General features: G+C 48.4%; 1 protein-coding gene across 1 annotated transcript in view; it reads left to right on the top strand.

The window, feature by feature from the left end:
• The window catches only part of CALB2 (calbindin 2), a 71,559-nt gene that overhangs the window by 36,233 nt on the left and 21,418 nt on the right, over positions 1-13,908 (top strand). Inside the window, exons 2-3 of the mRNA XM_038367734.2 lie at positions 672-748; positions 5,924-6,013. Coding sequence (XP_038223662.1) covers positions 672-748; positions 5,924-6,013 — 167 coding nt within the window. The remainder of the gene's footprint in view (positions 1-671; positions 749-5,923; positions 6,014-13,908) is intronic.

Genomic DNA, 13,908 nt, shown 5'->3' with positions numbered 1-13,908 from the left:
CCATAGACACACAGAGCTCCTCCTGTTCGATGGACTGGGGATAGATAATAAGGCAATCTGGGACCACAGGCACACTATGGTACCAGGCCCTCCATGTCTGTATCCCCAGACCCCTGTGCCCTGGCCCAGCCCTGGCTGGGAGTAGAGGTGGCAGCGGGGCCTCCACTCCCGGAGAAGCAAGAGAAGCGGTATGGGAGCCCCGTTGTCTCCACCAAGAGCAGCGGGGTAGGCTGTGGGGGCATTCAGGACATACTTCAGCAGCCACGTGAAACCAGTTAGATATGTGGGCTAGGCCAGCTGCATTCTATTCCTCCTGTTACATCCACCCCTCTGCCAGGTTGGGTTTGGTGGGTTACCCTGGAACAAAAGGTCTTGGAGTTAGCCCCCTTTTGAGAAACAAGGGGCAGTTTCCCCATTCCAAGCAATTGTCATAGATTCTCTGCAGACTCAGGCAGACATCACTGCGTTGGTTACACTTGGGCCATGTTTTCAAGCTTTTTTTTCCAACCACAAAGGCTAGAAATACATTTTGGGTTTTTTCTGAATGTTTAAATTCATGTGTAATCACATGATTCTAGGAGCGGGCCTCTCCACACAGGCCTTAATCCGGCACTGCCTTACCCCCATCATTGGCTCAACTACTATTAACCATATGTTTGTTTTCCTTGCAGGAAATGGCTACATTGAAGGCAAGGAACTGGAAAACTTCTTCCAGGAGCTGGAAAGTGCTAGGAAGGGTGCTGGAGTGGTAAGAAAAATACATTTCCTTTCCTCTTCCTGCTGTTCTTCCTCCTCTTCTTTGTTCCCTCCTTTCCTGTTCTTTTCCTGACCTGAGTCTCCTGCACAGCTCAGTGTTGCCTCATTCCCTATGAGGGTTTCAACGAAGAGCCATTCTCAGGGAGCTGGAATCTGTGCCCATCACCTGCAAGTTTTAGAGGCCATGCTCACTAGTGACAAGCAAATTTCAAAAGGACTCAGGGGCTTGGGTCTGACTTGAGATTGGCGTGGTGTCCCAATCCTGGCTCCAAACAGCTCTGGACGTTGGAAAAGTCTGGTTCTGAACTCTGTGTCTCAGGCCTACTTCTAGGGTACCTAAAATCCCAGTGTGGGTGCCAAGCTAAACCTCTTGATGATGTTTGGTCCTGACTCTTCAAAATCAGCAGGATTTGGCTAGTAATCAATATGAGCCTTACCAATTTATACTTGGGCAAGTAGTTCCATGTACTGAGAAGTTAGGATATTTCCCCCATATGTTCACATTATTACACAGTTGGGTTTAAAAAACTATGGCCTCTCTGTAAACACTGGAAACATCTGCTGCAAATATGCATTTGTAGGCTTGAATATTTGTGTTGCCAACTCTTGTGACTTTATTGTGTCTTGCAATATTTGATGTTTTACTTAAAGCCCCAGCTACTGGAGTCGGGTGATTACATGAGAATCTGTTGCAGCCTCAGTGCCCCAGCTACAGGAAGGGTGTGTTTGTGAAAGGTTCAGTAGGTGGTGTACTCCCCTTTGCATCACTTTTGACCCCACTGGCCCAGCATAGAGCTAAAGGTGCAGTGCTGCAAGGAGCAGGGTGGTTGCTCACTCTTCTGCGTCACCACTGATGTTAAGGCCCCAGCAGCTCGCAGTGCCATATTGCAGTTGACATTGGAAATTCAGATCATGGCTACTTGTGGTTAGTAAAGAACAGTTTTAAAATGGTCAATACGAATACATTTCTAGCCCTCAGGCTTTACGAAGCGCAGCTTGAGAACGTGACACGAGGACAACCTGAAGGTTCCAATATCAGCAGACAAATAAAAATCATCCCAAATGGGTTATTTTTTCCAAAAAACTTGTGATTTCTAAGCCAGTCTCCTGATTTTGGAGGGGGCTGACTTGTGATTTTTAAACATCTGGGGTGGGTTCAGGTGCCTGTCCTCGCTGGCTAAGGACCAGGCTGAAATCCATTCAAGCCTCAGTCAGCTGAGAGAGCCACTGCTGAACAACTCAGGGTATTTGCTATTTTCAGACCCTAGCTACCATCTCTGCAGTGTGAGCCCAGTCCCTGCTAGTCCAGATTGGACCCTGAAGCCACTTGTCCTGCATGACAGCACAGAGCCCTGCCACTGAGCCAGCTCTTATCTCCTTCCTTATGAAACTTTTATTCTAGCCCTAACATCCAGGGGTGGGTTTTGGGAGGGGGTATGTGGAAGGGGTGATCCACACAGAGCCTCATTTATTCCTCTCATTTTCTGCTCCCCTCCTCCCCAGTGCCACCCTCATATTCTGGGTCATGGTGCCATCTCTCTGGCCAAGGCAAGCCAGAGATGAGCTTTCCCTACAACTCAGCACCCTTTCTCACACCAGTGTGAAACTGAACTAGGCTCGCCCGCTGCCATGTGATCATCAGGCTGGCACAGGTGGCACTGAGCCTAGCAGTCTGCCGGCAGATGTCTGTGCAATATTCATTGGAGCATATGCAAGGCTGCAGATGGAACTGACAGCATAAATTATGGAATCACTGGAAACACGATCTCCACTTCTTCCAAACAGCCTTGGAGAGCAGCGCTTCACTGCCTCGGAGGGGCTGTGGCATAACCAGACTGCTGCTTTGATAGTTCTTTCCTTCTGGGGCTGTGCTCCCTTTACAAGGGGTTGGATGTGAGCACTGAGAGGTGAGCAAACTAGCTCCATTTTGTGCTGCTGTCCCCTCCACACAGTTTGAGGTCCCCATCAGCCAAGGTTTGCTCACTCAGGCCAAGCCATTTGACACATATTGTGTGTATGTGCCTGTTCCTTAGCAGATCCACTGCCCATCATCCCTTGCTGACCAAACACTGCTCAACCCCGATCATTACACTGCCCCCTGCTGGCCAGTCAAAACCCCTTGCCTAACCAAGGCCTCCTTGGGTTTAGGCCAGGTGGCCGTTTCTGCTGCTTTGGCTGTGCAAAGGCCAGAAGGTAAAAAGGCATGGCAAACCCATGCTGCTTTAAAGAGGGACCCACCTATCAGATTATTCACATATGGAAGAACTGGCCCCAAACGAAAGTCAATACAATTTTAATAGCACCTGGCATTTGAGGATCTCTAGCCACTATGTGTATGGAAATTAATTAAGCCGTACATCAAGAGAGAAATATGATTAGCCCCATTTTTAACAATAGGGAAATTGAGGCACAAGGAAGGTGAAGAGACTTGCATAAGGCCACAGAGCAAGTCAGTGGCTGAATCATGAACAGTATTCACAAAAAGAAAAGGAGTACTTGTGGCACCTTAGAGACTAACAAATTTCCAGTCCTTTTGGTATGATGTCCATCTGTTTGCATTTGGAGAGGAAGATGATGTCTGTCTGTATCTGTACGAGTTTTTTCATGAAGTTCATAGATTTCCACTCTATACAGCTAAATTCAGTGCCTTGCATAATGACAGGTTTCAGAGTAGCAGCCGTGATAGTCTGTATTCTCAAAAAGAAAAGGAGTACTTGTAGCACCTTAGAGACTAACAAATTTATCTTCTGATAAATTTGTTAGTCTCTAAGGTGCCACAAGTACTCCTTTTCTTTTTGAGAATACAGACTAACACGGCTGCTACTCTGGAACAGTATTCAGGAGCACTAGCACCTAGTTCCCGCTCCTCTAACCACTGGACTGCACTTCCTCTGCTGAGCAGTTGTTTAGCATCTAATTTGGTCTCTTCTAATGGCTGAGACACTCTAGCAACAAAGCCTCATAACTCGTGATCTTTTCTCTTGTTTTCAGTGAGTAAATGACAAGCCAACTAAGGAAGAGGGTTCTGAAAAGAGGGTGACCATTAAACTCCAATCTGCTGCTTGGGGAAAGCCTGGATTATTGTTTTCCAGCTCCTATGATTTGCAATCTGAGTAGAGCTGGATGTGGGTAGTTTGATTGTCTTTCTCCCCTGGTACACACAATATTCTGCTTGCCCATGTCATAAGTGTCTCCGGTATCTGGCCCTCCAGGCTTGGTCTCAGCCCCAAGGTGATGTTTGTTTAGGAAAGTTTCTGCAAAATCTACTTTGCCATTTTTGAGTCATTAACAACATTGCCAACCCCCCCCCCCCGTCCCGCAAAAATCACAGGCCAGCACGCCCGCCCCTTCCCCCCATCACAAAAATAATAGATCTGGGGTCTTTATATTTGTCATTGAAGCCTTTAGGGGGTCACATTTTCCAGCTTTTCTCCACAGACCCAAGGGCTCAAATCCTACTTTTTTTTTTAAATGCAAGCTGCAATTCTCCTATTGTCACATGACTCCAGGAGCTGGGGCTTGAAGAGAAAACACCAAATAGTGTGAGCCTCACAATAAATCACAAGAGCTGGCAACACTGAATTAACGTTGGAGTCAACAGGAGCTTTAGACAGAGTTGCCTTAGCAAAAGTTATATTAATAGAACCTGACCCTGCAACCTCTCCCCACCCAGAGGATCCCCAATGCCATTAAAAGGACTACTCTGGGTAGTGAGTGTTACGCTTACTAGTAAGGGTTTGCAGCCTTTACAGAGTAATCTGTAAAGCTGGCTGTCAGAACCATACAGCTAAGGGTAGCCTAGAATTCCTCCTTACCTGTAAGGAGTTAAGAAGCTCAAATAACCTGGTTGGCACCTGACTAAAAGGACCAATGGGAAAAGAAGATACTTTCAAATCTGGGGGGAAGGCTTTTGTTTTTTGTGTGTTCTCTTGGGAAGCAGAGAAGCATCAGGTCAGAAAACTCCTTCTCCTATAAACTATCCTAAAAGTCTCTCATATTACAAAAATTGTAAGTAAAAGCCAGGCAAGGCATTTTAGATTATCTTTTGTTTTGCTTGTGAATTTTTCCTTTGCTGGAGGGAGGTTTATTCCTGTTTTTTGTAACTTTGAAACTAAGCCAAGAGGAAGTTCTGCTGTGTTTTTGAATCTTTTGTTACCCTGTAAAGTTATTTTCTATCCTGATTTTAACCTTTTTTTTAAATAAAATCCTTCTTTTAAGAACCTGACTGATTTCTCTATTGTCCTAAGACCCAGGGGTTTGGGTCTGTGATCACTTTGTAACCAATTGGTTAGGATATTATTCTCAAGCCTCCCCAGGAAAGGGGGTGAAGGGGTTTGGGAGGATATTTTGGGGGAATAGGAACTCCAAGTGGTCCTTTCCCTGATTCTTTGTTAAATCACTTGGTGGTGGCAGCATACTGTCCAAGGGCAAAGAATTTGTGCCTTGGGAAAGTTTTAACCTAAACTGGTAGAAATAAGCTTAGGGGGTCTTTCATTCGGGTCCCCACATCTGTACCCTAGAGTTCAGAGTGGGGAGGGGACCCTGACACTGGCATTAGCTGGCCAGGGATACATGGGCAGCTCCCTTTCCTGATCTGATGTGAGGCTGGGTTGTTAATCACCTCAAACTCATTTAGATTAGTGTTCCCTGCCAGCTGCCAGTCTGCTCTCTTGGATTAGATGGGAGTACTCTTGGGGTTAAAGCACTGGCCTCAGTGCAGCAAATCTGATTCAGATCCTAGCTCTGCCCTTGCCTCCCTGAGTATCCCTCAATCTCACTGTGCCTCAGCTTCTTAGCTGGGAATGAGACTAATTTTCTTGTCTAGTTACATTGTAAACTCTTCCAGGCAGGGTCTGTCTCTTTGTGCGTGTGTAAAGCGCCTAGCGCAATGGGGCTCATAGGCACAATTGTAATCATCATTTAACCCAAATGCGTTGAGGTAGGATATTCCGTTGGCTCTCCTGCCTTGAACTAAGAGGGAAAGGGACTCCTGGCTGATGTACTCGCTTGTTTGACATCCAAGCAGCGTCCTTCCCATTTGCTGTTCTCTCTCATCATTTCATGGCTCAAAGCCAACGCACTGACCAGACACAGTGCGGGAAGGGCCAGGGGGCACAGAGGCCCTGCTGGAGTGCAAGAGGGACAAACCTTCTCGCTTTGTTCACAGGACTCTAAGAATGGCAACTTTGCAGAGAAGATGAAGGAGTTCATGCAGAAGTATGACAAGAATGCAGATGGCAGAATTGAAATGGCAGAGGTGAGTGGTGCTAGCACCAGCATCGCACCCACAAGCTGCTCTCATCAATACTACTATGTTCAAGGGGAAATCCTGGCCCCACTGAAGTCAGTGAGAGACTTATCATCGGCTTCATTGGGACCAGGATGTCCCACCTATGCTGAGGGATTAGATCCTAGCATGGACACATGGATCCTCTTGCACTCCAGAGGTGGGGAGTGTGAATCCTGCCGCATGTTGCAATAGGCTGCCTTGTCAAAGCAGCCTCAGGGAGTCAGGTGTCCAGATCCCATTGGATTTCCATGAGATCTGAGCACCTTATTCCCTTAGGCACCTTTGAAAATGCAGCTCCCCGCCCCACCCCAGCTCACCTCCACCTCCTCCCATGAGCACGCCTTCCCTGCTTCTCCTCCCAGCCCTTGCCGCCATGAAACAGCTGTTTCATGGCGTAACTGGCTGTGGGAGGGAGGGGGGAGTAGCAGGAACGTGGCACGCTCAGGGGAGGAGGCACGGAAGAGGCGGAGATTTGGGGAAGGAGTCCAATAGGGGGCAGGGAGGGGACGGAGTTGGGGTGGGGACTTTGAGGAAGGGGTTGGAATGGAGGGAGGGCAGCTGTGGAGTTAGGGCAGGGCTGGGGAGCATGAGCACCCATTGGCACCAGGAGAAGTTGGCACCTATGCAACAGGGACAAGTGCAGAATCCTCTACTTAGGACAGAAGAATCCCATGCACCACCACAGACTAGGGACCGCGTGGCTAGGCAACAGTTCTGCGGAAAAGGACCTAGAGATTATGGTGGACAAGAAGCTGGATATGAGTCAGCAGTGTGCCCTTGTTGTCAAGAAGGCCAACGGCATTTTGGGCTGTATAAGTAGGGGCATTGCCAACAGATCGAGGGACGTGATCATTCCCCTCTATTCGGCACTGTTGCGCCCTCATCTGGAGTACTGTGTCCAGTTTTGGGCCCCACACTACAAGAAGGATGTGGAAAAATTGGGAAGAGTCCAGCAGAGGGCAACAAAAATGATGAGGGGGCTGGAACACATGACTTATGAGGAGAGGCTGAGGGAACTGGGGTTATTTAGTCTGCAGAAGAGAAGACTGAGGGGGGATTTGGTAGCAGCCTTCAACTAACTGAAAGGGGGTTCCAAAGAGGATGGAGCTCGGCTGTTCTCAGTGGTAGCGGATGACAGAACGAGGAGTAATGGTCTCAAGTTGCAGTGGGGGAGGTTTAGGTTGGATATTACGAAAAACTATTTCACTAGGAGTGTGGGGAAGCACTGGAATGGGTTACCTAGGGAGGTGGTGGAATCTCCTTCCTTAGAGGTTTTTAAGATCAGTCTTGACAAAGCCCTGGCTGGAATGATTTCGTTGGGGATTGGTTCTGCTTTGAGCAGGGGGTTGGACTAGATGACCTCCTGAGGTCCCTTCCAACCCTAATATTCTATGATTCTATGAATCCAATAGCCATGGGAGAAACATCTTCTGAACCCCTGGCAACTAATGTGGCTGCCTTGTGTCCTGATGCATGAGCGGATGCTCATTATGGATTGTTATCCCAGCTAGTGTAATAGCTGCTGATGTTCTCACTATTCATATACATGTTTAATTCCTCCTTGTATCCCACAAACATATTGTGGCAGTGAGTTCCACTGGCTCTACTATGCATTGCATAAAACAGAATTGCCCTGTAGAAGTTGTTGAACAGCTGTAGAAGTTGTTGATTTACATTTCATTGTCTGCCCCTTTGCTCCCAAGTTATGGGATTGGGGACCCTCCTCTCTCCCAGTAATTATTTTATATTCCCCCTCATTCATCTCCTCTCTAAAGAAAAGCATCTTAATCTTTTTAATTTATCTTCATAAAGTCTCTACAGGCTTCTAATCATTTCTGCTGCCTTTTCCTGGACCATTTCTATTTCTGCTCTATCAGAGTGACAAGAACTGAACCCAGGAGGCCTGGTTCTCACTGCTGCAGAAAATTATTAAATCCAAGAGCTTAGTGGGATGTAGGAAAGGATTAGACATAGATAGGAACAATAAAAATGACATAGCTAGAATAAGATTTGAGAAGGGCTATAAACTCTTACATCAACTGTCAGGTCAAAGATTAAACTGATTTTTCAGGGCCAGTGGTATAAAATCATACCTGGGATGAGGTATGAAAGTTATATCTATTTTGCATGATCGTTGAAATATGAGAGAGAACTGTGTGGCATATTTTTTAATGAGGCAGTAGTCCCAGACTACAATCTGCAGAGCACTTCATGGTGACAAGTGGGGAGTTGGCTGGTCACGTGGATTTGGCTTCTCCGTGTTTCCAGCTGCTGCGCTACATTAAAATAAGACAGAAATACATTCAGCACTAATATTGCCTGCCCAGGTAAGTGTGATCTGCACTCTGGGTAGTAAGGAATCTCAATCTGTTGCCCTCTAGTGGCTGATCTACATAATAGCAGGCTCTTACACTGATCATCATAATCCCCATTTGACAGATGGGGAAACTGAGGCACAGCACAAGAAAGTGATTTGTGCAACATCACCTACCAGGCCAGTGACAGAACTGGGAATATAACCAAGGTCTCCTGATTCCCAGTTCAGTGCTCTGTCTGCTAGGCCACACTGCGTCCCATAAAAGGTGTACAAGTCTGCTAATGTTTACTTCTCTAGCTCAAGTGGTGGTAGCTCATCGCAAGTGGGGGAATGGTCCCACTATTGTGAGGAACTTTCCTGGCTTCTGCACAATCCCAGTGGAATCAGATAGTGAAAAGACCTGAGTTCTCACTCCCACTTCCTTTACCCAGAAACCTGCCTGACCTTGAGGACAGTTCTTCCACGCTTCCATGTGGCAGAGTGCTTGTTACCCCCAATAAAGGTGGGCCCAGGATTCCTGGGAGGTTTAACCCTTGTGTTGTCATGGTCACTTAGGCCAAGGGCTAGGGGTATTCTCTCTGCACCAGCCACAGCCCTAGCCCACTGATCATTACTCATACCTTAAACCAAATACAATTTACTAAACAGCAACTAAGAAAAATAAGGGAAAATGGAAAAGGTTAAAGGCACAAGGACCCCCACGCACACACCCTGTCCATGGGCCTGGGGACACCACACACAGCCGACTCTGAGCCTGGCAATGTGTCCCCTCTCTGGACCCTCTGCCCATAGCCCCCTTGCTCTCCCCAGCTGCTCACCACTCTCTTCTCCGGTGTTGCTCGTAGCATGATGGATGCCTGCTATCCCACCTCAGTCCTGGCTCCTGTCGGCACCCCTGGTCTGCACTGCACCAGCTCCAGCTCCAGCCCAGCTTTGACTCCATGCTGCTGCTGCTCTGCCTCCAGCTCAGCTCAGGCTGCTGCTCTCCTTAGCTCTGCCCTACTGTGACCCAGGCAGCTCCACCTCACAGGGAGGACAGGACCCCAGGCTCCTGACTCCCTCATTGGCTCACCTGACCTTTCAACTGGGCTGATTTGGAATGTCGGCCTCTCCCCATTGGCCCTGGGGACTGAAAGTCTCATGATCCTGATTTCTCTTTGGCCCTTCCCCTTTCTTTCAATAGTGGGAGGGAGCCGACCAAAAACCCACTAAGTTTCAGCCCCGCACTTACATTCTGCTTTCAGCTCAGTAGGTCCTAGATTCGAATCCCTTGAGTGCCCCAAGTACGTGGCTACACAAGCAGCTACTGTGGTTGCCCCAGGGCAGCTGTTCAGTTGCCAGCAGGGGAGTTAGGTGCACACAGTGATGAATGGGAGAGAAGATGGTGGTAGAAAGACGCTGTTATGGTGTGGTCCACACCAGGGCTGGCCTTACCATGAGGTAAACTGAGGCAGCCCCTCAGGTGCCAGACTGTGGGTGGGGGAGACGCAACAAGGACTCAGAGTGTAGAAAATGGCATCTGTTGCTGGTGCATCTGGATTCTCTCTGCTCGAGATGCACAGAGGGGGGAGAGCTGTGCTGGAGGGAGGAGGGCACAAGAGACAGAACAGGCAGGCAGGAGAAAAGGGGAGAGGGAATAACAGAAAGCAGCAGAAGCTGCAGGGAGAGAGAGGAGGAGGAGCCTCTTATGTACCTCTCCAGCACCCCCAGGACCCTGGATTGATTAACCCCAGCTTCTCAGGGAGTTTCCTGTTTCCTGATGCTTCCCTGAACCCACTTGAGGAGAACAGGCAGTCAACTGAAGTAGTAGAGCCAGTTAGGCCCTAAAACGCTGATATCTTCCCTCACTCAGGCCCTGCTACCAGCCTGCTTATTTGTCCCCTTCAACTGAGTGTTGAGAGCCACTACAGCTGGCACAGAACAGCAGCCATGAGTGAAAGAAGAAAACGCCCTTCTGGGCAGTATTCAGAAAAAGAAAGAAAGCAAAGGAAGCTTTTCTATCTAAGCAGGAAGGAGCTCTCCCGAAATACATTGAACACAAATGTTCACGGTGAACCTTCCAGCCCCAGTGAGGATGCGAGTGGTGAGGAGATGCCTGATCTTCCAGTTAGTCAGAGTGCAGGTGACCTGGCAGCTGCTGCAGCATCCATATCTCCATCTCAAGTGGATGTAACCATGCACATTCCTGAAGAAAAGTGTAGATCAGAGAAGAGTGTGGTGGAGGCACAAGAAACAGCTGCTGCTGAGTTTAGTTCCTTGAGTCTAGATGATCCAGGACTGTGGACCCACTTGAGCAGTAGCCTGAGGGACTTCCTTGTACTGCGTGGGCCACAGCAAGTGAAAAACTTCATGTTCCCCAAAGACAATGAAAATAGAAGTTTCCATCCAAAACGTTACTGGCGTGAAATCCCCAATGGTGCCAAAGTGGAGAGGCCATGGCTTATGTACTCAAAAACCCAGAATGCTGCATACTGGTTTTGTTGCAAAGTCTTCCAGCCTAATGTTCCAGCCACACTGGGTTCTACAGGAACAAAGGATTGGAAAAATCTGGCTAGAAATCTGGCATGCCATAAGAAGGCAACAAATCACCAGAGAGCATTCCATAGGTGGAAAGAGCTTGAGATGAGACTAAGGTTAAAGGCCACCATAGATGATCAGCATCAAGAGAAGATTGCATCAGAGTCTCTTTACTGGCAAAATGTTCTGAAAAGACTCATTGCCATTGTGACAATGCTTGCAACCCAAAACCTAGCACTGCGTGGCATTTCAGATCAGCTGTATGTGCCAAACAATGGAAACTTCCTTAAAATTGTGGAGCTGATGGCTGAGTTTGATGCTGTACGCCAGGAGCATCTAAGAAGAGTTACCACCCAAGAAATGTACACACACCACTACCTTGGAAAAACAATTCAAAATGAGATCATAGAGTTACTGGCAACAAAAGTCAAACAGAAGATTATGGCAGATCTGAAGTCAGCACGATATTACTCTGTTATTCTGGACTGCACACCTGACATCAACCATATGGAACAAATGACTTTAATGGTGCGTTTTGTAACAACAACAAAACCTAGTGAAAATGTCCCTGCAATGGTGACTGTTAGAGAGCATTTTCTAGAATGTATTGACACTGATGCTACAGGAGCTGGTATGACAAATGCGCTTCTTAAAAAGCTGGAAGATATGGGAATTGCGATAGCTGACATGAGAGGTCAGGGCTACAATAATGGTGCCAACATGAGAGGAAAGAACGGAGGACTGCAGACACGGATCCGAGAGTTAAACCCTCGAGCGTTTTTTTTTTTGTCCCATGCAGTTCTCATTCATTGAACTTGGTGGTCAGTGATGCAGCATCAGTTTCTAGTGAGGCTGCTGAATTGTTTAATGTAATTCAAAGCATCTATGTATTTTTCTTTGCATCAACTTATCAATGGCAAATTTTGAAGCAACATCTGGGAACATCCTTTCTGACACTGAAACCACTGAGTGCCACATGATGGGAAAGTCGAGTGGAGGCGATAAAACCTATCAAACACCAAATTGGAAAGATAGATAATGCCATAGTTGCCATTATGGAGGATAATGCTATGACAGGCACTGTTCGTGGGAAAACAGTGGCAGAGGGAAATGGAATCACCAGAAACATACATAACTTCACATTTCTGTGTGGCTTAGTGTTGTGGCATGACATACTGTTTGAAATAAATGTTGTAAGTAAGAGACTCCAAGTGTTGACCTTGATATATCTGGAACAATGGAACAACTGGATAAAGCAAAGTCATACCTACAGTCTTACCAGTCAGATGAGGGATTTCAAAACGTTCTGAAGAATGCACAGAAGTTGGCAGAGGAACTTCACACTGAAACTATTTTTCCACCCATTCAAGAATACAAGAGTCACTGAAGAAGACATTTTGATTATGCGGCACGGGATAATCCCATAAGAGACCTGTGACACAGCTCCTCCTCTGCCTTGGTGGGTCCTGCGCTTATTGGCGGATTTTCTTGTCCAGAGGTTCACGGCAGCCCTCAGTTTGGCCACTTTTGTGGCTCAAATCTGCCATTCACTCAGTTAGCCTCATCACTGGCCAGCATGGGGAAAAGGAGAAAGAAGAACAATCCCTGCAGTCTCTGCTGATCCACCTAGTGGATCAGGGAACAGGGCAGAGACCTTCCCCTCTGGTGGAACCCACAGTCCAGTTAAACTCCTCCGGTATCAAGTAGGGAGTTGGAGGGATGGGGGAACCCAGGCCCGCTCTCTACTCCGGGTTCCAGCTCAGAGCCCTGTGGAATGCAGCTGTCTAGAGAGCCTCCTGGAACAGCTGCACGGCAGCTACAACTCCCTGGGCTACTTCCCCATGGCCTCCTCCCAACGCCTTCTTTATTCTCACCACAGGACCTTCCTCCTGATGTCTGATGATGCTTGTACTTCTCAGTCTTCCAGTAGTACACCACCTCACTCTCAGCTTCTTGCACCTCTTATTCCCAGCTCCTCGCACACACCCCTCGCTAACTGGAGTGAGAGCCTTTTTAAACCCAGGTGCCCTGATTAACCTGCCTTAGTTGATTCTAGCAGCTTCTTGATTGGCTGCATGTGTTCTAATCAGCCTGTCTGCCTTAATTGTTTCCAGAAAGTTCCTGATTGTTCTGGAATTTTCCCTGTTCCCTTACCCAAGGAAAAGGGACCTCGTAATCGGGGACCAATAGCTCTCCCTTTGATCACTCTCCTGCAGTCACGGGATCTCCTGGTCAACCTCCTCCTGGCCCTAGCTAAAATGGCCATCTATAAAACCAGGGGGGGGGAGGTTGGCCGATGGAGTCTCTTGTGACTGTGGGGCCTATTTCCAATCCTCAGTCCGTTCACGTATCTGGGCAGAGTTCCTCTGGGCGGCGTCCTCTGACTCCCTTGACGCCTTTAAGGAGCAGTGGGCGCTGTCTGGGGTTCTCTGCTCGGTGTCCCCGTCCGGTTCCCTTCGTTTGACCCTTTGACCACACTCCTGTCACTGTTATTTCATTAGTTGTCCCCTGGATTTATTTGGTGTCCAGGTCCTGTGGATCCCCTTCTTAGGCTGGGGGGGGGATCCTTTAGCAGTGGACAGGCTTCGCCCGCCCACTTCCCGGATCCCAATCGGATTATGCTCCTGTAGCATAGCATGCCGGTCTTCTCCCTCTGGCTTGGAGGGAGAAGGAGGGAGAGGGCTGCTGCTGCTAGGCCCTGGGTCCTCTCTACTGCTGTTGCTGCTCCAGCTGCTCCCCTGGCTGGGCCAGACACCACCCCCCTTCTCTGCTACCTGGTTGCTGGCTGGCTGCTGGACCCCCCACCCTTGGGTGCTGCTACTGCTCCAACTGCAGCCCCTGGGGGGGGGGCGGAGTGAGGGACCCCAGCCCCAGCCATTGCTGTTGTGGACACCACCACCACCTTAGAGGGGTCCTTTCTACTTGCCCGGACCACCACCTGGAGTTCCTGGAGCTGCTGCTGTGGAGCTTGCTGCCTGGAGCTGCTGAAGCCCGAGGAGGAGAAGAAGGGGACCATCTACCAGTGGGG

The sequence above is a fragment of the Dermochelys coriacea genome, chromosome 12 (assembly GCF_009764565.3).
Source record: "Dermochelys coriacea isolate rDerCor1 chromosome 12, rDerCor1.pri.v4, whole genome shotgun sequence".
Classification (NCBI taxonomy): Eukaryota; Metazoa; Chordata; order Testudines; family Dermochelyidae; genus Dermochelys; species Dermochelys coriacea.
Note: the sequence above shows the minus strand (reverse complement) of the source record. Positions and strands in the feature narration are given on the sequence as shown.